Consider the following 26,161-nt stretch of genomic DNA (forward strand, 5'->3'; position numbering starts at 1 on the left):
TAGAAGAAACAGTTAAGCACAAACCTGGCATAAGTTTTTGAGCTTGCTGTGAAATCTTCATCTCATTCACAAGTCTGGGGGCTTATTGTGAAATTTCAGCCACAAATTCACAGGTGCTGAAGAAGCCTTCCAGAAGCAACTACAGGTCTCCTCTGGAGTTTATCAAAATGCCTAAGGCTAAATTTAATCTGTTCAGACCCAAGGCAGTCTCCCTGTTTTAAAGCAAACCTCAAAGCTGAGGATCTAGACTACACTGGGTCCAATGCAGATGTATTTAAAAGCTTCTGTTTATCACAGATGAAGCTGGTAGCCAGATTTTCCTAGTCAGTAAATTATGGTAAGGTAAGCATATGCTCACAGCTTGATTTCAGATGTTTGCAAGCAGAAGAGGATTCTGTTTGGGTCTTTTATGCCCTGTAAAATACCAAAGAAATAAAAAGTGTGTTCCTTGAAAGGAATTCCCTGTGTGCTGGCACAAGAAAAAGCATAAAGGAATTTCACTTTCTCAAGCCACCTTAGAATTCCTGCTGGGAGGGGCTAAAGCCAGGCAAACGTGGGAGTAGTATTAGTTCTGTCCATGTCCACAACTGAAACCCTGAAGTGTCAGTCCTTGCTCACTGTGAGATATTTTGCCTCTAGCATAGTACCTTGTATGCTGCTGTGTAGCAGGACCATGAAAGTGCAGCAGACTGGTTTCATACTTCTGAAAATTTTGACTTACACTTTTCTGCACAAATTTTGCAGAACCCATTTCCTGCACAGAATATGAACACTTGCTAAAAGCTAAAAAAAGCCCATCGGCAACACAGAGAGGGCTCATAAGAGCTGACATTAAGCATCATGCTTGGATCCCCAAAACGAGCAGAATATTCCCCAAGGACAAATGGCAGTCCTCTTTCTTGATAAACATCATAAAGAAAATATATCCCTCTTCTTTGTGAATTTTATCTGGAACTAATTGCTGCTGTCTCAAATCCTTTTTTTCATTGAGATCCATGACATAACTTTCTGCCAAATTCCCACTAGGAGGAAAAGAATAAGGAACTACTTGGACTGAATGGAGAAATTGCTGAATGAAGTAAAGAAGTAATGTGATAGCAAATAGAAAAGACTTGACTGCAAATGTGCAATGGGATTTGCTGCACTGGAGATGCCTTAGGAGCAGCTAAGCTAACACCCTGAACTGCACATTGACTAGGGGCATGCCCCATGGCTCAGTGCCTAAACCTACCCTCTCACTAATTTAAAGCCATTTCTCTTTATCCTGTTACTACATGCCCTTGTAAAAAGTTTCTCTCCAGCTTATTTGTAGTGTCTTAGGTACTGGAAAATTGCAATAGTCTCCTTGGAGCCTTCTCTTCTCCAGGCTGAACAACCACAATTCTCTCAGCCTGTGCTGATAGCAGAGGTGCCCCAGACCTCTGATTATCTTTGTGGCCTCCTCTGGACACACTCCAGCAGGTCTGCATCCTTCTGCTGGGGTGCCCACAGCTGGACACAGCATTCCTGTCCACCTTGGGTGCATCCAACTGATGCTGGTAATGGTCCCTGATCAGTGCTAACTTCCAAAGGGGATGTGGCAACCGTGTCACACTGCTGCCCTGTCATGACTGATTTTGGTAACACAAACAGCTTGCACTGTCTCTCAGCCTAACAAGGTTGAGAGGACGGCTTCATCAAGAGTTACAGCATCATTAAGATAGGGGGGAAAAACAAAAAAGAAAAAAGCAAAATAAAAGGGGGGAGATGAAAGTAAAAGAAGTAAACGAAAAATAATGCAGAGAAGAGGAAAATGCAGGAATCATGGTATCTATGAGTGACAGGTCAAACATTCAGACATACTTTGTTAAAACTACATTGCTGTAGTATACTCCCAACAGTCCCCCCACCCTCTCTCTCAGCAGAGGTGACAATGTATGACAGAACCATCTTGGGCACAGGGGCTATTCCAGCAGCCTCCAGTCTCAGCATCTCAGAGCATTCCCCAACCTCTCAAGGAGAGAGAAACCTTTTTTGTATGCTCTACACATAGGATTTAATAGCTCAGCTTCTCCAGATGGAAATAGAGCTGGGAGGAGAAGTTAAAAGTCTTTATTGACTTGCCAGTATGCTAAAATTTAACCCTTTTAATAGCATCTTAATTGCCTTGCAATGGCTGCTTCAATCAGAGAGCCACTGTGCTCTCCGTTGTAGCTATAGCAATGAATTACATTAGCGTTTCTTTCATCTTCTTCTAATTTTTTCTTCAAGCTGAGCCTGCAAGTGGGTGGAAATACATTTATTACTGAGTGCAGAAAAGACAGCTATGAAGCTTGGGGTCTGATTCTGACTGTGATGCTGAGTTACTGTCTAAAACCAGGCAAATTATTAAAACTATCTGCACTGGATTTCCCATTTGTAAAAAAAGAATAAGAGAGAGGGTATGATAGATGTGGTGAGTGAGGAGAATAACATATATCTCCCTTAGGATGATGCTGTAAAATCTGATGTCTGAGAATCACTGTTCAAAAAATTTTCAGAGAAGGGAGGAATATCCTTTAGTGGTGCACATGCAGATATGCTGGCAGATCACAGGAGAGTTAGGACTATTTACAGCAGCTGAAAATCTCTCTTGCTAAATGTTGTTGTCATTTCATAATCAAGTGAATAGCAAAGAGCAGTCTGTATATTTATGTGCAAACTCCCATCTGTGCCAGAAGAAGAAGAAAGTAATTTCAGAGATGTAGATAAAGCTGCCACACAGCACCTGTATCAAATTATTGGCCATTGATATGGAAAATTTGGGGGTTTTGCACTGCACATATAGAAGAATTTGGTAAAATATATTCCTTTGTTTTAAATGCAGTTATATACCTTTCTTTGTAAGGAAGATTATGGAGACTACTAACAGTGATGTTTACAGCATTAGCTGAGGAGGCTAAGAGGTTTCTCTGTCAAATTCCCTTTTTTGCTAAGGGTTTAGTAAGATCACTTAGTCTTTCTGTACCCTATTTTTCATGTTACAAATGCTGGTAACAATATAACATCATGGATGTTAATAGGTTGTAATATATGGGATTGCACTAGGAATTGATTTTGGTTTTTGTTACAGATAATATATTTTCTTTGTTAAATGTTTATTTCTCTAACTGTGAAAATAGGTGTCATTAGGAATAGAAATTTACAGCCCAAGGCAGCTTAGCTTTTGGAAATTCCTCAAATAATGAAGTATTTATGCTAAGTGGAAGAAAAAATGATACCCCAGTTTTGGTGACCTTCATGCCACGTAGACACCTCACTGCATGTGGGGCAGTATATTAGAACTTGGTAAAGTCAGTATTTTAACTTCAAACCATTTTTGAGCAATGAATTTTAATGCTGTTGTGAACTGCTTGTCTCATGTTTTACGCTGATGTGGTTGCCTAAAAATGATTAAGAAGCACCCAAGCACAAAAATAAAACCTGTTAGGTTCTGTCCAAATTGCTGCTGGGATTAGTCTAGTGTAATGATCACTTCTGAAGTCTGGAATAATATCAAGGAAGCAAGCCTCACATATTCTTAAATATTTGTGATAGCCAGCTTCTTCTAAATGTTTGCACTTCCTGCTTCACTTCTCCAGACTTTCTTAATTTTCTATAAGCATGAGGCTTTCACCAAGTCTTTCATGGCATTTTAATAACACTTTTCACTTTCAAGATGTTGTACAGATATTAAACAGTTTTCCTTAAACTGAGGCAAGAACTGAGGAAAGAAAACCCCAAACTTAAGTGTTAATAGAAGTTTGATGCATATACCTTATGCCTTTGGTAATCACACCAGTTCCTGTTGCTGTTTTTCTAATAAGGGAACTAAGCTGACTAAATAATAATTTCACCACAGCTGTTAAACTGTGGTTAGCAGCAAGCTCTGCTCCCTATTCCAGCATTTTATCCATATCTCATAGTAGTCACTGGGTTTAGTGTATTTGAAATTTCAAAATGTATTCTTTATCCTGTGTAAGCCAGGTTCCTTTTTGTGAAATGCACTGTCTAGAAGATACTGAACAGGAGTTTCCTGATGCTGGTGTGATCACAACATTGGTGACAGCTCTAAAGTGGAAGTTAAATACAGTAATTTCACGATTACAAGCCACACTGACTATAAGGCGCATCTCCGGGTGTTGGCAAACATTTCATTCTTTGTCCATACACAAGCCGCACCCAATTATAAGCCGCTCTGTTGTTCGCAGCGAGGACCCACGTGCAACAAAGTTGCCATATAGTAACAGAATTGTGGCATGGCAGGGTTTACTGGCTCATCTCGGGCCGTGAGGACTCGGGGCTGCTGACGGGGCCAGGTGGCCCAGCTCAGCACTGCCGCTCGGCGAGGCCGCTCGGGGCCGGCCGCCGCTGCGCTCACTCGGCCCGGCCCGGCGCTGCGCCACGGTGGCAGGGGGGCATGGAGCCCACTGGCACCCACGGCGGTGGCAGGCAGGGATGGGAGCCCCCCACCTCCCCCCGAGCCGCGGGGCCAGCAGGAGGGAGCCCCCTCGTCTCTCCCCCGGGCTGCGCTGCCTGAAGGAGGGAGCTCCCCCACCTCCCCCACCCCGTACTGCTGGCACTGAGCCGGCTCCACCCGCTGCGCAACAGAGTAACCAATTTGTAACAATCGTGTAAAGCCGGGTTTTACCGGCAGTTGCTTGATTTGGCACCTCGGTTTGCACTTCTGGGGTTGGAAATGTCAGAAAATTATTCACGTATTAGCCACTCCTGAGTGTAAGCCGCATTTCCGGTGTGGGAGCAAAATTTTAGTCAAAATGGTGCAGCTTGTAATCGTCAAATTACTGTAATTCAAACTGATTTTCTTAATTGTAAAGCATTTACTACCCCTATTCAAAAGTAGACCAAGTCAGCTGACTTGGAAAAAAACCCTTTACTGACACAGAAAAAGCTCTTGGTTTTGTCCTATAGGATCCAAAAATAAAAAAAAGCTTAAGAGTGGATGCAAGCAGATAACTGAGCATACAAAGCACCTGAAAAAACAGAGCTTTAAGATGCACTTTCATAAATTTGAAGGGGAAAAAAAAGAAACTGTCAGTGTTTAAGACTGTTAGATAAATGTCATTAAAATGTTGTAAGGTTATTGAGATTATTATTCCTTAATACTGCAGTAAAAGACATTAAAATTATTTATGGCTCAGTGCTATGAAGAGCTGCCCAAGCAACCCATGCATAAGCAGCCTCAGCCAGATGAAAGCATGTACTCATATTAGCAAGGGCAGAAAGCTCACTAGCTCTGCTGAGCAGCCTCTCCACTATCTGCACTATTGTGCTTGTGTTCTGGGGAGATATCTCTAATTCATCACAGAGAGAGAGGTACTGTGATCTGTCTTCTTGGTTTAGACACTCTGGATGATTTGAATAACCCTGTTTCTATTAAACATTTCATTTTGGAAGAGTACTTGTCTGGTCCTGATGGTGCTGATCCTTCTCTAGCTGAAATGATGGTGCTCGTCTCTCAGAGAGGGCAGTTAGGTGCTCTGTGCAGGGGTGGGTTTCTTGTTGAACTGTGTTGCTTATGTCCTCTTCTCAACTCATAATATTCAGCAAAGGTGCTACTTTTTTTAACCTTTCTTCTGCTACTCTTCCTAGCATGGCAGAACCTATCTAAGGTTCTGGTGAAGAAGCTTGCACAGAACAACTAGACTTTGCTGAGAAGTGACCTTGACACTGATGAAAGTTTCAGTGCTTGCAGATGGTATCCTGTAAGACTTGGATGTCATTGTCTGAAAACATGAAAGAGTGAAGGAAAAAAGACATTTTATTCTGTCTGCTCTGTCCAGTTCCTTCACCAAGCAAGAGGTCTGGCTGCATTCATTTTGTATCACTTCAGTTGACACTCAACAGATGCAGAGGTGTTATTTTTATATACACCTTCAAAACCAAGCACAAACAGAACTGTCGGTGTTCATCAGGTAGAAAATTGGAAATGGCATGTCCATCTCTTAAAGGGACCAGATTTTGCAATCCAAATTGCCCTCGCAACCTGAGGTGGAGGGGATGAGTGTGCCCAGGTCTCTCTATAGCCCAAAGTAGTCAACAATGCCTGGAGTGAAGATCCCCACATACTTCATAGCTGGACCAACAGCCAACCACAAAAGTATGTTTTGCAGAGACAGAAATGTTATCAAAGTTGTAAGCTCAAATACAGCTGTTACCAAGACCTGACTCTTAAATTGAAATGTTTAGGAAAGATCACTGAAGTCAGCTCTTGTCATTTTCATTTGCTAATGGAGTAATCAACATCTGTAGAGCATCAGCCACAAAATCTTTCATTCAATGAAAAGTGTGCTCAAAAAGTCTCTTGTCTGAGATCTATAATCTCATTTTAATTAGCAATGCACATGATTACTCCAATCAAAGCAAGTCAGTGGCAAGCATTGCCATCTGCATTCATCGTTAACACCAGCCAGCATGATGACAGACTCATTTTAAGTCAATATGTGGGCTCTGAGGTGCAAATGTCTGTTCAAGGACAAAGAACATTGTCCTACCTTCTACTCCTTAACTTTTGAAAGACAGCCTTCATCTTAGAACTTGCCAAATATGGAGCATTTCCAGTTTGGCATCAGGGAATGTTTTGTGTCAGGGATGTGATAGTCTTGCTTATTCTCTGTAACAGAAGATATTATCCCTTGTTTTGAGTGACTTAATTATGCCTGGAATCAGGATTGCATGATGTCTGCCCGGTATCCAGCATGGCCAACTGTGTAGTTCAGGGTTTGGAGCTGCTGAACAGCTTCCATGGCAAGGTGCACAATTAATCAGTGAATTTTTAAGAGGATTGTTCGGTGTGGTGGTGAAACTCTGACCACTGCCTGCTGCCAAGGGCTATGCCCACAGGATGAAGTGTTGCGTGTCTGTTTGCATATGCACTGCCATCTTTCAGGGATCTAGTGCCATCAACTGAGGTGTCTAATGACACTTAACTGCTTCTGGATTTATGAGCTTCTTCATCAGATGTCCTCACAAAAAGCTGTAGTTGAGAAGCAGCAGATGACCTCATACCAATAAGAGTCCTTTATTAATGTAAATATGTAATACGATATAGACAGGTTTTTAAAATAGCTTTTCCACTGCTAAGCCATTAAATTTTTCCAAAGGGTACTTGCATTCCAAGAACATTTACCAAAAAAGGTACAAGCATAAGTAAGCTTATGGATTATGTAAAATTCAGCAGTCTTCATCCTCAGAGAAGGGAATTATCTGGGCATTTCTGAAGATGTTAGTACAAGACTTTAAACTTTTTAAAAGAAGACATATTTCAAATAGCATTTTTCCTCCTCCTGAACCAGACTTGCCATGCACAGTTGGTGCTTATGAGAGCTTTAAATTATTTTGGTTGCACAGTCACCATTCTGATAACTTCTTTTCAAGTCCTCCTCATTGTAAGACATAGCTTTGAGTGTTTTATATCCACCCATAAAACTGCTACAATAATTCTTTGCAATTACACTAGAATGCACAGCAATTAATTACATCAAATCCTTCTCACAAAAGTGTTTACCAGTGAAAAGATTGCCATGGCTTTCTTTCTGACAGTGAAAGAGTAGGAATTATTAGATACCTCTTGGGATTTTACTGATGTAACATTTCTGCAGCCAGGGTTATGATCATATTATTTTCCCTGTAGGAAATAAACATCATTTCTTGACAGGCATCATCTTCAAACAATATTTTACATGGGAAAAATATTACCGAAGTTTTTTTTCCTGTAAGCAACCAAGATCTGGATTTTTAGCTAGGTAACTCCAATGAGTGACCTGCACTTGCTGGGATTCATGTGCAGGGTTTTGCTCTCAGAAAGTGGGGTACATCTACCCTGGTGAAGGTGCCAGGCATAGGACTGGAAGGCATGGGCTGAAAGTTGGTATCAGATTTTACCATTCACTTTCTCTTACAGGAAAAAAACAGAAGAGGCTTCTGTAAAGACTAACTTCACAGTAAAAGGAGTTTTCCTCTGAGTCGGGCCTTTCCCTTTGGAAAAGAGAAAGGGTTACCTATGACATAAAATGTGATTACAGTAATTTCACGACTATAAGGCGCACCCTTTTGACTAAAATCTCCCCCCAAAACCGGAAGTGCGCCTTATAGTCCGGTGCGCCTTATCTGATCTACAAAGTTGCAACATTTGCCACCCCGGAAGTGAGAGCCCGTCGGCATCGGGGCCGCCCCCGCGCGGGGCGGACCCGCCGGCTTCGGGGCCGCCCCCGCGCGGGGCGGACCCGCCGGCATCGGGGCCGCCCCCGCCGGCATCGGGGCCGCCCCCGCGCGGGGCGGACCCGCCGGTATCGGGGCCTCCCCGCCGGCTTCGGGGCCGCCCCCGCGCGGGGCGGACCCGCCGGTATCGGGGCCTCCCCGCCGGCTTCGGGGCCGCCCCCGCGCGGGGCGGACGCGCCGGCTTCGGGGCCGCCCCCGCCGGTATCGGGGCCGCCCCCGCCGGCATCGGGGCCGCCCCCGCACGAGGCGGACCCGCCGGTATCGGGGCCTCCCCGCCGGCTTCGGGGCCGCCCCCGCGCGGGGCGGACGCGCCGGCTTCGGGGCCGCCCCCGCCGGTATCGGGGCCGCCCCCGCCGGCATCGGGGCCGCCCCCGCGCGGGGCGGACGCGCCGGCTTCGGGGCCGCCCCCGCCGGTATCGGGGCCGCCCCCGCCGGCATCGGGGCCGCCCCCGCGCGGGGCGGACCCGCCGGTATCGGGGCCGCCCCCGCCGGCATCGGGGCCGCCCCCGCGCGGGGCGGACCCGCCGGTATCGGGGCCTCCCCGCCGGCTTCGGGGCCGCCCCCGCGCGGGGCGGACCCGCCGGTATCGGGGCCTCCCCGCCGGCTTCGGGGCCGCCCCCGCGCGGGGCGGACGCGCCGGCTTCGGGGCCGCCCCCGCCGGTATCGGGGCCGCCCCCGCCGGCATCGGGGCCGCCCCCGCGCGGGCCGTCCCGCCAGCATCGGGGCCGCCCCCGCACGAGGCGGACCCGCCGGTATCGGGGCCGCCCCCGCCGGCATCGGGGCCGCCCCCGCGCGGGGCGGACCCGCCGGTATCGGGGCCTCCCCGCCGGCTTCGGGGCCGCCCCCGCGCGGGGCGGACCCGCCGGTATCGGGGCCTCCCCGCCGGCTTCGGGGCCGCCCCCGCGCGGGGCGGACGCGCCGGCTTCGGGGCCGCCCCCGCCGGTATCGGGGCCGCCCCCGCCGGCATCGGGGCCGCCCCCGCGCGGGCCGTCCCGCCAGCATCGGGGCCGCCCCCGCACGAGGCGGACCCGCTGGTATCGGGGCCGCCCCCGCCGGTATCGGGGCCGCCCCCGCCGGCATCGGGGCCGCCCCCGCGCGGGGCCGGCCCGCCGACATTGGGACGGCTCCCTTGCAGGGGGTGTTAAAGCCGCAGGAATCGGATCGGCTGCTGCGCGGGGGGGGCAAAAGCCGCAGGGATCGGATCGGCTGCTGCGCGGGGGGGGCGAAAGCCGCAGGGATCGGATCGGCTGCTGCGCGGGGGGGGCGAAAGCCGCAGGGATCGGATCGGCTGCTGCGCGGGCGGGGCGAAAGCCCCCGGAATCACGGCGGCCGCCGCGCGGGGGGGGCGAAAGCCCCCGGAAACACGGCGGCCGCCGCGCGGGGGGGGCGAAAGCCCCCGGAATCACGGCGGTTGCCGCGCGGGTGGGGCGAAAACCCCCAGAAGCACGGCGGCCGCTGCGCGGGGGGGGCGAAAGCCCCCGGAGTCACGGCGGCCGCCGCGCGGGTGGGGCGAAAGCCCCCGGAATCACGGCGGTCGCCGCGCGGGCGGGGCGAAAGCCCCCGGAATCACGGCGGGCGCTGCGCGGGGGGGCGAAAGCCCCCGGAAACACGGCGGCCGCTGCGCGGGGGGGGCGAAAGCCCCCGGAATCACGGCGGCCGCCGCGCGGGGGGGGCGAAAACCCCCAGAAGCACGGCGGCCGCCATGCGGAGAGGGGGAAAACCGCCAGAATCGGAGCGGCTGCCACGCGGGGAGGGGGCAAGCAGCTGGAATCGGGGCAGCGGCGGCACGGGGCAAGCCTGCCGGCATTGGGTCACCCGGAGCGCCAGGGAACTCCCGGAACAGCGGGGCCCTGGGGATGCTGCACGGAGCGGCGGTGGGCATAGCCCGGCCCTGCCGGGTACAGGCAGGCCCGGGAGCCAATGGCTGCCGGATTGAGGCGGGGCCTCGGCCAGCAAGCGTGCGGGAGGAGCTGGGGGCGGAGCCTCGCTGCAAAAAAAAAACCCGGTGCGCCTTATAGACCGGTGCGCCTTATCTGATCTACAAAGTTGCAAAATGTGCCGGCTCCCGGGGGGTGCGCCTTATAGTCCGGTGCGCCTTATGGTCGTGAAATTACTGTAATTGTTCAGAAGTAAATGTACCCAAACTGATCTAATCACCTGCCTTCACATCTTTATTTCCTTTCACAGAGCCATGTTTGACTATGACAAGAGCAAAGACAGTGGCCTCCCAAGCCAAGGACTCAGTTTCAAGTATGGAGACATCCTTCACGTCATCAACGCCTCAGATGATGAATGGTGGCAGGCGAGGAGGGTCACCCTGGAGGGGGACAGTGAGGAGATGGGAGTTATACCCAGCAAGAGGAGGTGAGTGCTGCCTCCTCCTTCTTACCTCTTTGGCCATTACATTAAAATATTTCATTTTTTTTCCCAAAGATAGGGTGTGTCAACCTACTGAAAAACTGGGGGCAGTAAAGGAAAATCCCACAAGTATTTCCAGAGTTGGAAGGCACAGTTTTTGCTGTGAGATTTGCATTCAGGCTGTTTATAGCTATACTGAAAAGAAACTCAAAAAGTGACCCAATTACTAGTAACTTCATAAAGAAAAGGGAAAAGAAGGAGAGATCACTGTCTACTAAAGAGCAAAAAAAGGAATAACCAGAACCCAAGTCTGGAAATTCACTCTGAATTTGAAGTGGAGCACATGTTTTAATGTCAGGGTGATTAGCCATTGCATCAAACTGCTGAAGGATGTAATGAATGTCTTGACATTTTCAAATCAAGACTGTATGTCTTTCTTTTGAGAGGGTAATAGCATTAAACTTCTCAGCCTGTGTGATCTAAAATATGGTACTAAATTATATAATGGTCATCTTTGGCTTCAAAATCTATTAATTTAATCTCTGCCTCCCTGGAAACTGATGGATAATCAATATCACAGTAAATTTTTTATATAATGTAAACGAAGGAACTTTCATCTGCTTTCCAAGCGAAAGCTGAATCTTTGTGTGTCTGTAATGGATTCATGGTGACTTTCGGAGAGAGAACAGATATCTGAATCTCCCTTGTTGTTCCTATTGTTTATTCTGCCTAGATGCTTTCGTAAAATTGGCCACAAGTCTCTGGTTGCATCAGAAGTAGCACACAAACCAGAATTACTTCCTGGCTCTGCTGATAGTTGCTATAGAAAGGTCAAGAACTGAAAGGGTAGGAGGAAAACGAAATCTGTCAAAACATATTACATTTCTCTTTTGCAGCAATGCTGTATAAACTTTCTATTCCTAGCTGTTTCTGCTTTAGCACTAGTGTAAAAATGATCATGACCACTTTTTATAATGGAGAAATGGGATGCTTGATGCTCCCTTGAGCATCTGCTGCTGTTTCAAGAGAATTGGCCAAGGTACTAATAGAGCTTACTGTACTCATTGTTCTAAATCATGTAAAAGTAAATTAAAAGGCCATCAAATACCTTGTTGACATGAGCACTGAAAGGACCTTAATTTGTCTAATGAGCATGTTTGAATAGCATCCACACCTGGTTTTTGGCGAAGAGCAATTTTGGTGTTGAGTAATAGATGGAAATAAAAGGTTATGTTATAAGGTTAGGTTATAAGTTTCAAGATGGAAAATGTGCCCATTAACCAGACTTAGTCTCTAGATATTGAAAAAGGAATAATTGCCTGCTATTCATTGCTACAGTAAATACTGCTGTAATTACATTATTGAACCATACATGGGAAGAGAGAGGACTTTATTTAATGCTAAGGAAAGTATTTGCACAAAGCTCACTCCTGTGTAGTGCCTACTATGAAAAGGTGCAAAAAGCTGTAATACATAATAAAACAACTACAGAGGAAAAAAAGACAAAGCAAAGTGGACTTGTATATCCTGTAAAGTGGAAAGGTGGTGTGTGCCTGAAGCTTATTGGGTTACCCACAACAGACAGTGGTGCTTTCAAGGACAAAGGGTCAGACATATAAGAGAGCCAAAGAACAAGATGTGGCTTAGAAAACACTGGGAGAAAACAGAATAATTAAAATTTAAAAAAAAAATAAAAAAAATAAGAGAGACTATATGAAAATAGGTTGGTTAGAACCTAAAAATAAGAGTCTTGAATTTTAAAAGATGCAGATATAGTTACCATGCTCTCCACTTGTCGTCCTTATTCTTCACTAGTGAAGCTGAGGGGCCTGGAAAAATCAATGGCATCTGATTTTCTGTCTGCATTAATGTAATGATACACCTGAGCTGAGTGGGAGGAGGTTGCTGTTATTTCATAAAAGGTTTCAGTTGTACAAGGTTATTTTTTCCAATGCACTGAAAAGTGAGTATTGTTTCCTTTCTGTGGGTTCTGGATGGTTCCTCAGAGCTTGAGACTGATGTGCTCTTGCCCGCATCTTCTGCAGTCATTGACACCACCCAAGGGGAGGATGAGCAATCAGCACACACAGGGCTGAGTTAGAGAGAATAAAGCTAATCATACTTGCAGATTGTGCTAATTCAGAGTTGAATTTCCTCTGCAGGTGTGGGTTATTGACTGTAAGAGGATTAATCTAAAACAGAGTAGTCCTGGAATTCATTTGACCAAATATAGGCAGTTACAGCATGGAAATCCTCATTTAAGCTGTTGGCTCCAGGATGCCATGTCTCATATAGTTTATATGGGACTATTTCTATAGGGATTGCATTGTATATAATACCCCATGTGTTATATCTAGCAGTAAAATATTGTGAAAGAAAGAAAGGAAGGAAGATAAAAGCATCTGTAGCTGTTTGTTGGGCTTGTCCTGCAAGCTAAATTTGCCAAGATGCTGTAAATTGAAGAATTTTGTATTTGTGTTATATTTTTCAATCCCTAATTCATTTCTGTTCTCTTTTTTTAGAACCTTGGGGGTTTGGGGGGATTATGCTTGGAAGGGTTTTCTTTTGTGTTTAGATTTCTTTTTCTGCTTGTGGAACATTAGCCTGTGGTACTGCAACTTTATTTTTTTGCACTTTGGGTCAGTGAGAGGCTATATATATCCAGGAATTATTAGTGCCAGGTTGAGTCTTTTAGCTGTCTGCTTTACTTTGTCTTCCTTCTACTTCCCTTAATTTCTGTCCAGCAACAGCTAAGATACAACTCCTGCATTTCCCATAAGAGAAATCATTATGGAATAGCTCTGAAAACCAGTGACCACTTCAATTTTACAAATAGATATATATGTGTGTGCGTATGTGTGTACACAAATATATGTATCTATCGATATGTGTATACAAATATATATTAATATGTATATAAACAGACAAAGTCCTAACAACTACATTATATTTCTTCTTTGAGATGCTGTGGAATGGGAATTGCTGTAATTGCTTTCCATGTGTTTAGGTTTTTAATTTTTTTAGAGAAGAGTCCATCACACAATGACATTTTAACATGAGCTGATTAGACAAATTGGGAATGATTAATCAAGACTGCTTACTCTTTTTCTCCTCTATGACTTATGTGCTATACCAGCAAAAAATATAATAATTTTGAATTATAGGGGAGCAGCCACTCATTAGTCTCTCCAGGCTTTTGGATACATTACCAGACTTTACCTCTTAGTGATTTAATAGAATTTGTAAGCCTTTTTTGTCATTAGATTTCAATGCTTCTGCCAACACATGGATTTGTTGCTTTGTTTATAGCTAAATTGCCAAGTCAGGCTTTAAGTGAGTTTTGGAGGGAACTGCAGCTGGAAGGGTGTTACTGAAAGAAGCAGCACAAAGAAGTGAAGGTGGCCCCAAGTTTCTCCACTGATTCATGCAAGGACTAAATCTCGTGGAGCAGTGAGCAAATGACCTCTGTGGAGACTGAAGAAAATTAAATTTTAAGTATCCTACAGTTCTTAAATATAATCACAACCATTTCTACACCTGAAAACAACATTTTTTCCATTTGTCAGTGTGTATTTATTGCCTGATTATAGCTGTTTTTCTCAACCACAGGACTGCATAGCTAGTTGGTTAGAAATCAAATAAAACTATATACAGTTGGTGTGGTATTATATCATGTTGGTGTTGGGAAGCACAGGACTTCAGATGAGAGGCTGCAAACCACTCAGTTGTGGTTTAACCATCGCCAAATAGTTGTTATATATATTAATCAGCATTACAGGCCAAATTTCTCTTGGTTCCACATCTGCCCAAAAGATTTATCCAAGATATGTTTAAGGTGACAGCACAATTTTATCAGGCAGGGTCTCCAAGGTGAAGGGACATAACCACAGCCCTGTACCAATATTTCAGGCAGCCTGCAGTATTGCCTGGGCACTAAGGTTACATGTGTGAAGTGCTCCCTTATCACAGAAAATGGGTATTTATACTAGAATGACCAGCAGAATTAGATTTAATACGGATTTTTTTTGCATTTGGATAGATAGATAGGTAGATAGATAGATAGATAGATAGATAGATAGATAGATAGATAGATAGATAGATAGCTTTAGATTAGAGTTTAGAATCTGTGAATAATTTGTGCTTTTGAGCATGAGAATTTTTATTTGCCTTATTGCCCTTCTTATTATCCATATTTTTAAAAATCAGCTTCCTATAAAAGGGCAGCAGGAAGCTGAGCAGCCCATATCTAAGATTCCCTCTTTAGCTAAAGGGAGTGAACAAAATGCATGAAACCAATATGCATATGTAAGAGTATATTTCATTCCTAGACAGATGCTCTAATTCAATAGTAAATAGATTTTAATTTTCTGTAGCATTGATGTTACACCTCCAGTTCTTTTCACTTTTTCCTTGCTGAGTCTCTGCACAGGGACAAGCTCCTACATTGCAAGCCCTCCACAACAGCAACCTCCCACCTCACGAATGTCAAGCCTCAATATTTTCTGTGATGTGTGTTTACCTGCCTGACTTGAGTCTGTGGATCTGGAATGCAGCCTGAGTTTTCACACAGATTGGCCCAGAATGGCTGAGCATAAATTTTCACCACTTTTACTACTGCTCCCTCTGCAGCCAACAAGGATTTGGCCTTAAAACACTGAAATAATTACAGTAATCTTTCTGTTGTCCCTCAGATATGCAGTCACAAAACTACTGTCAGACTGGGCATCATTGTAAGATATCCATTTTCAGGTAGTTTAAGTACATCTGACTGCCAAATGTTATGCAACTTGTATGTCAGTTATTACCAGCTGTAATAATACCTGATATTCCCAGATAGACAACATTCTCCCCACAAGTACATGTAGCCATGCTCTCCTTTCAGAGCAAAGTAGGAAGAAAAGTACATAAAACCCAATGTTTCACAAACATTTAAGGACAAGGAACAAGAGGTTTTCCCAGCACAGAAGTCCCTGTGGGTGAAAAGCCAACTTAAATTTGTTGTTCTGCTCAGCTTGGCAGAAAGGCATGTTTATCCACTCAAATGATTTTTATTTTTAATGGTTTCCTATAAATCAGCTACCTCTCTAAATAACCCTTAACATTTTAATCCTTAAACAACAAAACTTTTTAACATGACATAATCAGGTAAGCTTTTTCTAAAATAATTTATCTGTCTATACTCACTAATCTAATTGGAAAAATTTAATATGGAATCAAATTTGTATGTATGTGTAGGTATAAACTTCCTGTGCTCTTGCAATGATGTGAAACTTCTGTGCTGAAGGAAAACAGCTGATAGCTTTTAGACAGAATAAGGTTGTGCTACAATTTTATGAGAAGTCACTTCCTAATGTTATTAGGTCTACTCTTCATAAATATTGACCAGGTGCTGAGCTGCTTTCTTTAAGTGAGCCACTGCAGATGGTGAGCTGAACCAGAGCACGTTTTCTCCTACTGAAAATGCATGTTTGGTGCAAAAATGCCACTTCAGAAATGTTTCAAAATAATTTTGGTAAGCTCAGGTCTCACATCTCACAGAGATGGAAGCAATAAAAAGCTATGAACTGAGACCACATATTTGAATTATAAATAGTGCATACATATTTTCACTTATCTTTCACTTGATAGGCAGGCAAAACAAATACAATGCAGGTGACCTGGAAATGGTGAAGCAAAACAAGAGACATAGCAAGGTCTTGCAAGTATCCATTTTACATTGCATTCTTGTGTTTTCTAACTCTCCTCACTACGGTATTCATGCTGGATTTGGAAGCAGCTTTCATCCTGCAAAACAGCTCAGTGCCAAATCTGTGCAAATTAGGCTACTGTTATAATTTTATTTCATTCTAGAAACAAGTTTGCAATTTGCATCTGTGTTCTACATGAACGCTGTTATTGAAGATTAAAGCATTTCTCACTTGATATTCTACATCACCACAGTGAAGACTGATTAGTGCTTTTAGGAGGGCACTGACAAAACTCCCAGTGGTCCACCAGTGTGTGATCACAGTTCATGTCTTGTTGAGTTATACTTGATTTTTTCTTGTTTGAGCACTTATGAAGAACTGAGTGTCATTTTGAAAAATCCCACAGGCCCTTTTTCAACAGCTGTGTCTACCCAGAAATACAAAAGCAGACAGACATTACATTGCAGTGAATGTTGCATCCCATTAAATAGTTCCTCAGAAGAGTGAGAACAGTATCCTAAAGAACTGAAATCTTGAACTAGTGAGGAAACATTGAAGGTTGAAGTATATTTTCAATGTACTGCTCCATTTCTGTAGCTTTACATGGGAAGACGAGAGTGAATCCTGACCATTTCTGAAATAGAAGGGGCCAAGAGGTATCTACCACCAGGAATGTTTTCAAGAGAAAGTGAGGATACAGAGTATACTCCAGCTGTCACAGATCTCAGATGATCTTAGATAATTTCCCTGTGCACAGGAAGTTCCCTATGCACAGCATGCAGCTTTACTTGGAGGGTGAGTGGGAAGACGGAGGTGAAATCCCCATAGATTGTGCTTAGGGTGATACTGTCTCCACACAGGACTAAGAGCTTTTCAGCTCCAGTCATGCTTGGATGCTGGATGCAGGTTTCTTTGAACATTTCTTGAAACCTCTTGGAGTTTCAGTGACTCCCCCAGGCACTTTCGAAAATGGGACTTAGCCATGAAGTTGTTTTGGAAATCATAGCCATGCTTTCCTTACCCCTTAGGCATAGCTCTGTCAGACAAATATGTAATTAGAAAGGGTCATGGCAGCAGTGTGTACATCAGGCAAGTCAGGGTTGCAAGTCTGGGCTCTGCAAATCTGGGAGATAGAAGTCCTCTCCTACAGTCCATGTTTTTGCACAACTCCCCATGATCCTGCTCTGTCCAGCAGTGGTAATAGAAAACTGGTTACTATGTTAAGTGAACACATTTCTTTCTTTAAAAGCAATTTCTTCAGCTGATGGATGAAAATGTTCAAATGGTGGCCAGCTGCTGTCAACTAAACCAATGTAAGGAATTTACACTCATATGCATATTTAGACATTCACAGTGTCAGCTGCTGTAAATAACCCTTTGGACCTAAACTCCTTTCTTCTTGGGATAAAAAGACAGTCAAGTTTATTTTTCTTTAAATATAAAAATTACAAGCCTGCAAAAAAAGTGGTAAAAGTGTTTGAATTAATTTCTCTTAAAAGTGCCTTTTCTAAGAGCTGGATCAACAAATCTAAAAGAATAGAGATTCAAAACTTCGTATCTTCACCAGTTTAGTTCCCTTTTTAGCTCTGTCTACTGTCTGGCAAAAATGTCCAATAGCACAGATGAACAATTCTAAGAACATCGTAGTTCACTGAAGTCCTGCACCCTGACCGTTTTAACAAAGACTAAATCTTTGGAAAACCAAAGCTAAATTACAGGAGTTCTCCAGAGCATGTAAAACTAAAGCTTTTCAGAAATGTAGGTTCATTCTTTCAGGAAGACCAGAGCAACCCATTGCCGCAATGCAAATTCCAGACTAAAGACATAAAGGCAATAGAGCACCTGAACTGAAGAACTTTAAGATTATATTATAAATTGGGCAAACCCATTTATTTTGTCCTTGCCTTTTTCTGACAGCTGACCCATTTTACTGACAGTTCAGGCAGCAACAGTAATGTAGTCAGCCTGAGACAAAGAACATTTCAGCTTGTAATTTTACATTTCAGCTATATTATAAGTAACTGAGAACAGTTTCATTGTGGAAGGTGTCACACAAATTGTAATGGGAGGCAACATTGCGTGCTACCCTTAATAGAGTGCCAGATGATGAAATGTTTGGAACATTCAGTGGGCATGCTGAGCATATATGAACATTGTTGTTATGCTGGCCTGAAGGACTAATGGCACTTAATGGCATTACTTAAATACTTCTTAAAGCAATGCAGAATGTTTCTGCAGCTCCTTATCTGTCTGCTATGCCTCTAGAAAGCAGTGATGCCTCCATGGCTGCTAACACAATTATGACAAAATTCATAAATAAGATTCAGTCTTCAGGGTTAATTTCCAAATTTCTTTATGCAGTGAATAAGAAATTAAGTTAAAAGTAGATGTTTTAGGAAGCTAGGCAGGGCTGGAATGAGTTTAAATGTTAACACACATTAATAAGTAGAATATTGTGTTCATTTGTGCTAATTATTTCCTCAGAAGGCATCCATCCTATTTAGGCAATTACACAGCCTCAATCCTATTTAGGCAATTACACAGCCTCAAGTCTTCATTTCTTACCGGTACTACCAAGGGACTTTATCTGCTAGTTCAAGTTTGAGACTGTTCATGTGTTTTTAATAACATAGATTTAGTTTGAAAAATGCACTTGAGCTGTTTCCATGTGAATATCCCACACTTACAGAGAAATGCATTTAATCTAAATTTAAGCTGTAGCTATAGTAACCAACATTCACTGTGTTTCAGGAGGGCATATATAAGCCTACTCAGGCAGAAGGAAATGTGTTAATTATCATTCTATCAAAACACTAGAGTTTGTATTTTGGAAAATAATTATCAGAAATTATGAATTCCTACTACCCAGGCTTAGAGAGCAAGAGATTTGCAAGAATGTGTTCTAATGTCTCTTACAAGCTAGCTTTGCAGGATTTGATGGAGATCTCCTACAGCAATCTCCAGGCTTAGACAAATAGAGTTTCAGTTTCAGGTCAAATTTTTTTACTTGAGCCAGTCAATGATAGATTCTGTAGATGATTTTGCAAAGGTAAGAAACATCACTTATACCTTAATGTCCATATTAATCAAGGTGAGTAAGAACATGTCCTTGTTTCATTCCTCTGACCATAGAATTCTAAATGTTGTCTGATTTTTGAACAGCTTAAATTAGAGAGAGTAAATCTGTCCCCAGCATGCTTTTCCAAGGCCCCCAGGTCTGTTGAGAGGCAGTGCTGTTCTGCTGGTGTAGGGCAGCCAAGATTCCTCAAACCCAGTTCCACATTTGCCAGAAAACAGCAGCCTGGCTGAGGGAGTGACCTCTCCTTTTCAATGTATGAAATTTGCTTTAAATGTTTACTTTAAATATAGTAAGCTGCCAACGGTCTTGGGAGAGCAGGCATCAAATGTTTCATACAAAATGCTGCTATAATCAACGTGTGTTTCTTCATTTGTGTTTTCTCTTCCCCAGAGTTGAAAGAAAGGAGCGTGCACGTTTGAAGACGGTGAAATTCAACGCGAAACCCGGTGTAATTGATGCAAAAGGGGTACGTAAATAGTGAAACCTTTGGAAATTGCACTTTACAGTTGTTTTATCCAGAGCAGAAAATATTTTAGCAACATCAGGAATATTTAGGTTGTTGCAACCAAGACCTGCAGTATAGTGAAATGTAGATCAGAGATTAGTATGATATAATCTTTGTAATAATTAAATATTCTTTTTATAATAATACTGAATGACAGTACCTCCTAAGGGGAAGATACTAAGAAAATAAAGAGCATTCCATGAAAGCTGTGATTTTTAATTAAATGATGGATAGAGAAGAAAAGACTTTCACAGTGAATGCAGATGGATAGCGGTTTAATGAAATAGGACCAGGAGCGTGAATTCCCTGGCTTCAAAAGCTGTTAAATCACAAACCAAAGGTTGTAAGTTAAGGAGTCCTGGGCAGAAAAAAATAGGTTTTGAGTGTTCTGCTTTGACAGTTGTGACAGACATTGAACACAGGTGTGTTTCACACCAGACACAATGGCCAAACACAAAACGTGCAAGTTCCGTTCCACCAGCGCTGCCTGGACAGAGCAGGGTTCCTGCTATTGCCTTTTCACAGAGCTGCTTTATTGTGCCCAAGTCAGCAGTTCTTGTTACCCTGATGGCTGCTATCCTGTCCGGTGCCATCTGGCTGGCAAGTATCACACATGAGAAATGCCCACAGTCCTGGCTGTTAAGGTATATTTTCCTGCTGAAGTGTAGCTTGCAGTTGTAGCAGTAGTGAATACTTGGCATTTGCAAGGATTTATTTTTGAAACCCATCCAGTTGGCACGTTTGGAATTTACAACTAAGGGCTTCTGTGAGCAAACCAGACAGAGATTCAGCAGCCATGAGGGAAAAGTGCTGCTTGGCTGCAGAAAACAGCAGGGCCAAAACTGTGTGATAAGACACAGCCATAGGTAGGTGCTAGCAAGGGAAATAACTAAGTGGTTCAGCAGGTCCCTTCCAAACCTACTGATCCCGTGGTCTTCTGCCTAGTTTGAAATTCTCGTTCTCAATCTCTTCTGCCTTCAGTTTCCCTCCATAATGGTAATACTAATAATTCCCTTATTCTGTCCTTTCAGACAACTTAGCAGGGTAAGAAATTCCTTTTCTGTGGACACACAGTTCCTGGCACAGGGGTACTAAAGTCTCTAAATACCGGCAGAATAGTATTTCACGCTTGCAAATGTGTCCCTGTTACTGCCCTACAGAACAACTTCTGAGTTCAGTGCAAACACAGAATTATTGCACTGACTGAAACAGGTTTTCCAGACTTATAAGGCACATGAAACTGTACATTATTTGCACTTGCAGATAACTTGGTAAAAATACATAATAAAATGCAGTTAGAAAAGACTGATTCATCTCATAGCGTTTTTTCAGAAGTCAGAATTCCATTTTTTGGTTTGAAATGACCACTCTCTGCAACTTATGTTGCCATTCATTTTGAAAGATAATAAGTTTTCTATTGCCAATGGAATCACTTCTTAAATGTCTATTTCCCATATATTATCCAAGCCACAGGGGAATAATTCATGGTCCCTTTTCAAGTGATTCTGTCAAGAATTTAATTACCTCTTGATTCCCCAAATTGTTTTTCGATTTTTGTCATCAGTGTAACATTAATCTTCCAGCCACTCAACATCAGTGTTTAATTCAGTGTTTAGGAAATTGTGTAATTACAGAGCTGGACTACTGTAGCCTTTTGGGACCAAACTTTCCACATGAAATGAGATATTTGAGTACACGCTCAAATACTGATATTTGAGTATGTATGTGGATTTTAGATGTCACCATTCCCATTTGGTCTTTCAGTGTCAAAAAGTAGTGTAAAATGTCTAAGAGTCCACACTTTACTTTTTACTTTTTTTTTCAACTTTGGAAGAAATTTTGCCCAGGTAAACAGGAGTGCAGTAGGCCCAGGAAAACACTTCTGTTTCAAAATCAAGCTAAAATTCAGATAAGAATGAGCTTATGTGGGTCTCTGGCACCTTTGGCTCGTACATTCGTGTGGGCAAATGTAAAGGTCTTAGTTTACTCTAAAGATGAGAGAAATTTTTTCATGGAATATTTCTAAATTTGGCCAGATATGCATGGAAGCATTTTTTAAAAATAATTTCAAACATTAAAATAAATTTTAAAAACCTTAACTGAATACAGAGAATCCTTGGGGGTTTTGAACAGGTAAAGGTGTACCTTACTGCAATTTCACCTAAATCATCTCACTAGCCCTGACTCCTTCCTTCACCTGTAGAAGCAATGTACAAGAGCTAATAACCCACAGCAAAGGTTTCCTGAGATAAAACCAAAATTTCTTTGAGATAACTATGATTTTAAAATAGAAACTATCTAGTTATTCTACGGGTTTATAAATTCTTGTGCATTTTCATCTGTTTATACCTCATTTTTAATAGCTTATCTGGAGATAAGACGCAAAGGAAGTGTTACGGATAGGGTGACATTTGTAGTTGATCAGCTCGTTGTGTCTCACTGAAAAGGTGTTTAAGAATTCTCAGTAATATAGTTGACAAACCTGTTTGTAGGATGAGCTAAAGGATAATCTTTCCAAAGGCCCAAAGTTCCTCTTTTTCAGGCCAAACTTGTATGTTATTTCATGCATAAAATTACTTCAGCACTTCTTAAAAATGTGGTTTAGAATATTTATATGACTTCAGATTTGTTTCGTTGGACTCCTCCAATCCACACCTTGTGAAATTAAAGTCCACAAAATCAGGATGAATACAGAAACAGGGAATGGGAATCAAAATTAGGGGACTCTGGGGAAACCTTCTGGTCTCAAGTTTAAATAAGACCATAGATAGTACCTTTCCATGCAATACATAATTAAATTCCCATGCTCATTATTACAGGGTATTGCACAAAAAATAAGTTGAAAAGGAATTAGGTAGGTTAGCAAGTAGCAAAACTAATGACAACTTTAAAACTTCTGTCATGTAACTCAGAACATACTAATTGTTGATTTCAAGAAGAGATGTTATAAAAGGGAAAGAACCATATTACATACTTCTACTTTTCCTTTTAAACATCTGTTATTGGACAGTGCCAAAAAACTACTTGGCTAACTGGCTCTCTGGCTTAGCCCAATAGGGCTACTTCTCTTTCATATTCTGTTTATTTTGACCCAAAGAAATTTATTTTTTCAGGCTTAGAGGCATCCTCAGAATCTAGGCTCTGTTAACACTTTTAAACGTATCAGACCAATTAGAGATGGTAACATCTGTGAAGTAGGGAAAAAAATACAAATACAGGTATAAACAGTTCAATTTCACCAAGCACAGCTTGTGCTTCTATTGTGTTCACCAAGTTCAGCCTCTATCTTCATTCTTGTAATTGTTGTAGTGAACTACAGCATTTTTTGTAATTGTTACTGAAGTTGGCTGATGCATAAAATCTACCACTGCTTTGGTTCCCTAAAGCCACTCTCTGCTGCAGCAAAGGACAGGGTTTCCAGGACATTGAAAACATTAAAAAAAGAAAAAAAAAAAGGAAAAAAAAAAAGGATAACACAGTTACGATTTCCTAAGCATTTGCTTTCTTATTCTTTGGGACTCACTGGTCTATGGATAATCAAGGGAAAATGGAACAACCTAAATGTTTATGTCTGATATTTCTGCTAGAGGAAGCCAAAGAAGTTATGTAAGCAAAAACTTCATTAAAAAGTATGTTTTATGCTATGTTGAACTCAAGATCATATCCCAAGTATCTTCTCATGCTCACCTTTGCACCAAAAGGAGCAGAGCATGTGAGTAGCTGTGAACAGGGTTATGTATCTACCAAAACAGCATACTGAATTCTTGGTAACTCTCTCTATCACAGGCTTCAGACTGAACAAAAATAGCCTTTCCTTTTCTAATCCTAAAACCCACAGTTGTTGAGGGCTTTTCAGATTTTTTACTGAATCAAACAGAGTGTCAAGTGACAGAAATATTGCAGGGGAAGGAGATTAGCCAGTAATCTGCTTTTTTCTTTACTGTTGTAACTACAACGGGTCTTTCAGGAGACAAAAATAGCACCTTTTGCTTTTCTCCCTGTCAGATCACACACACTTCCTTGACTGTCTCTTGAAAATATTCTGCAGTTGAAATCATAGCTCTTGGAAAGACTTTTAGCAACACCCCAGTTTTACTAATATTTATGGGTGTTGCCTGCTTCCAGAGATATGTTGAAATATCAGGAAACATTTCGATAAAACTTAATTTTATACAGATAACTGCTTTTTTTATACCACATGCCTTTTCATTTCACACCTTATCTGACCAGTGACTCCAGAATACTCTTATATACAAATACTCTATTTCATTTCCCACTGAAATGAAGGTCCCACAAATGATGTGTCCCACAATCTCCATTTTTAATGTGTGTGTCAGGGTGTGGGGAGATATTCAGCCCATGTTTACTGGGCAGCATTCCCAGATGGATGCCTGCCCTAGTGAGGCTGCTCAGCAGGGTGCTGAACAGGGATGAAGTGCCTGCCAAGAAAAGGGACTGCCCCATCCCTCCAAAACCCCTTCCAGCTCTGCTGCTCATCAGCAGTGCAGGCCCTGGGCTGTGACCCTCACCACACTGTTCCATCACTAGCCATTAGGGTTTTTTTCTATTCACTTAGCTTGTCATCCACAGTTCTTTTCAGATTCCAGGCAGAGAACCTACATCACACTCAGCCAGCCTCTTCAGTTGCCTCCATATGAATTTATTACGACAGTCAGAAGCTTGATAGCATTTAATATTTCTTATGTGCAGATTCTCTTTACAGTTCCCACAGATGCCTGAAATGTAACTTCATCTTCTTGCTTTATTGTCATTTTAGCAACATTGCACTGAGGCATGAAAGGAAACTTGACTGAGATAGAAAATTTGGTATTGTGGGGTAAACAGAACCCTCTGCATCTCTCCTCCAAATGTCAAAATCCAGGGACCAACAGAACTTGATACAGAGGACATTTTTTGACAGTTTATTAAGTATTTTAAGGGGGGCATGGAGAAAAGCCAAACAAGTAAACCCACATATTTCCAAACCATTTACATTCCAGAAAATCATTATATTTTCAGCCCTAGTCAGCAAAACAAAGCAAAACTGATCTTTAGGAACCTCAGGTGATCACCTCTGCCCTGGAGGTATTGTCTGTAACTTCCTCCTATACCCCAGATTTGTCTCATCTCTTCTCAAAAACCTGTCACAGCAGAAATTTCATATTCTTCCCAAAGAGCCCACTTCAGTACTTCACTCTCCTCATTCTTAGAAATGGCTGAACTCCTGCTGTTTAACCCTGTTTTTATTTCTTCTTCTGTGAGTGTCGATGAAAATTGGATTATTTGTCTCTGCCACTAAGCAGAAGCTGCAGTCACACCTGCCCTGGTCTCAGGTACAGCATCTGTGCTAGTGGTTTACCAGGGCAGATCTGGGTGTACCAATGCAGAGAAAAAGGCAATTATCTCAATTTAACCCCTGACTGAAAAAAATAACAGTATTAGGCTGTCTATACCCTCTCTCTGCCTAATGAAGATCTTTTCTAACATCAATTCTTTACTAGGCTTCAGTTTTCTAAGTATTAAGGTTCACCACCTTTAGGAAGAAGCAGTTCTGTAGTCCATAATCTGAAAGTTTTCCACATATGCAGTGGATTTTGATCAACTTTTCTTTACACTTCTTTTCTAAAGACATTTGACACAATGAACAGATTTCCTAAAGTGATTAGTACTGGGACAAACATAAAAGTAGAGGAAAATCCACAGTCTGAGTATATTCAAAAAGCTGCTGATTTGGAGAGCTTGTTAGCACTCAGTCTGTAGTTTACAGGGTCATCATTCCCAAGAGGCAAAGGGGACTCCTCATTGCAGGCTACAATTTCCTCATGAGAAGAACAGAAGGGGCAGGCATTCATCTCTTCCCTCTGGTTACCAGTGCCAGGACCCAAGGGAATGGCCTGAAGCTGTGTCAGGAGGTTTAGGTTGGATATCAGGAAAAGTTTCTTCACCCAGAGCACTTGGGCACTGGAACAGCTCCCCAGGGAAGTGGTCACAGCCCCAAGCCTGACAGATTTCAGGAAGTGTTTGGACAATGCTCTCAGGTACATGGTGTGACTCTTAGAGATGGTCCTATGCAGAGTCAGGAGTTGGACTCGATGATCCTTGTTGGGCCCTTCCAACTCAGGATATTTTATGATTCTATGTTTTTTTCTTTGTTGGATTTAAGTTCTGTCAAAAGCTGTAAGACCTCTGAAATGGGGTAACATTGGGTGTCATGGAAGAATCAGATCTCAGCATTGTTCTTGTTTGTGGAGCAGCTTGTTTCTGGGAGGAAATTCCACATAGGAGTGTGCTGGT

At 42.9% G+C, this 26,161-nt stretch overlaps 1 protein-coding gene across 24 annotated transcripts in view; it reads left to right on the forward strand.

The window, feature by feature from the left end:
- Positions 1-26,161, forward strand: part of DLG2 (discs large MAGUK scaffold protein 2) — a 1,022,753-nt gene that overhangs the window by 960,077 nt on the left and 36,515 nt on the right. For all 24 annotated transcript variants that reach the window (XM_033052881.2, XM_033052884.2, XM_033052883.2 and 21 more), the window contains 2 exons: positions 10,426-10,602; positions 19,753-19,828. In XM_033052881.2, the coding sequence (XP_032908772.1) occupies positions 10,426-10,602; positions 19,753-19,828 (253 nt within the window). The remainder of the gene's footprint in view (positions 1-10,425; positions 10,603-19,752; positions 19,829-26,161) is intronic.

The sequence above is a fragment of the Catharus ustulatus genome, chromosome 2 (assembly GCF_009819885.2).
Source record: "Catharus ustulatus isolate bCatUst1 chromosome 2, bCatUst1.pri.v2, whole genome shotgun sequence".
In the NCBI taxonomy this organism is placed as follows: domain Eukaryota; kingdom Metazoa; phylum Chordata; class Aves; order Passeriformes; family Turdidae; genus Catharus; species Catharus ustulatus.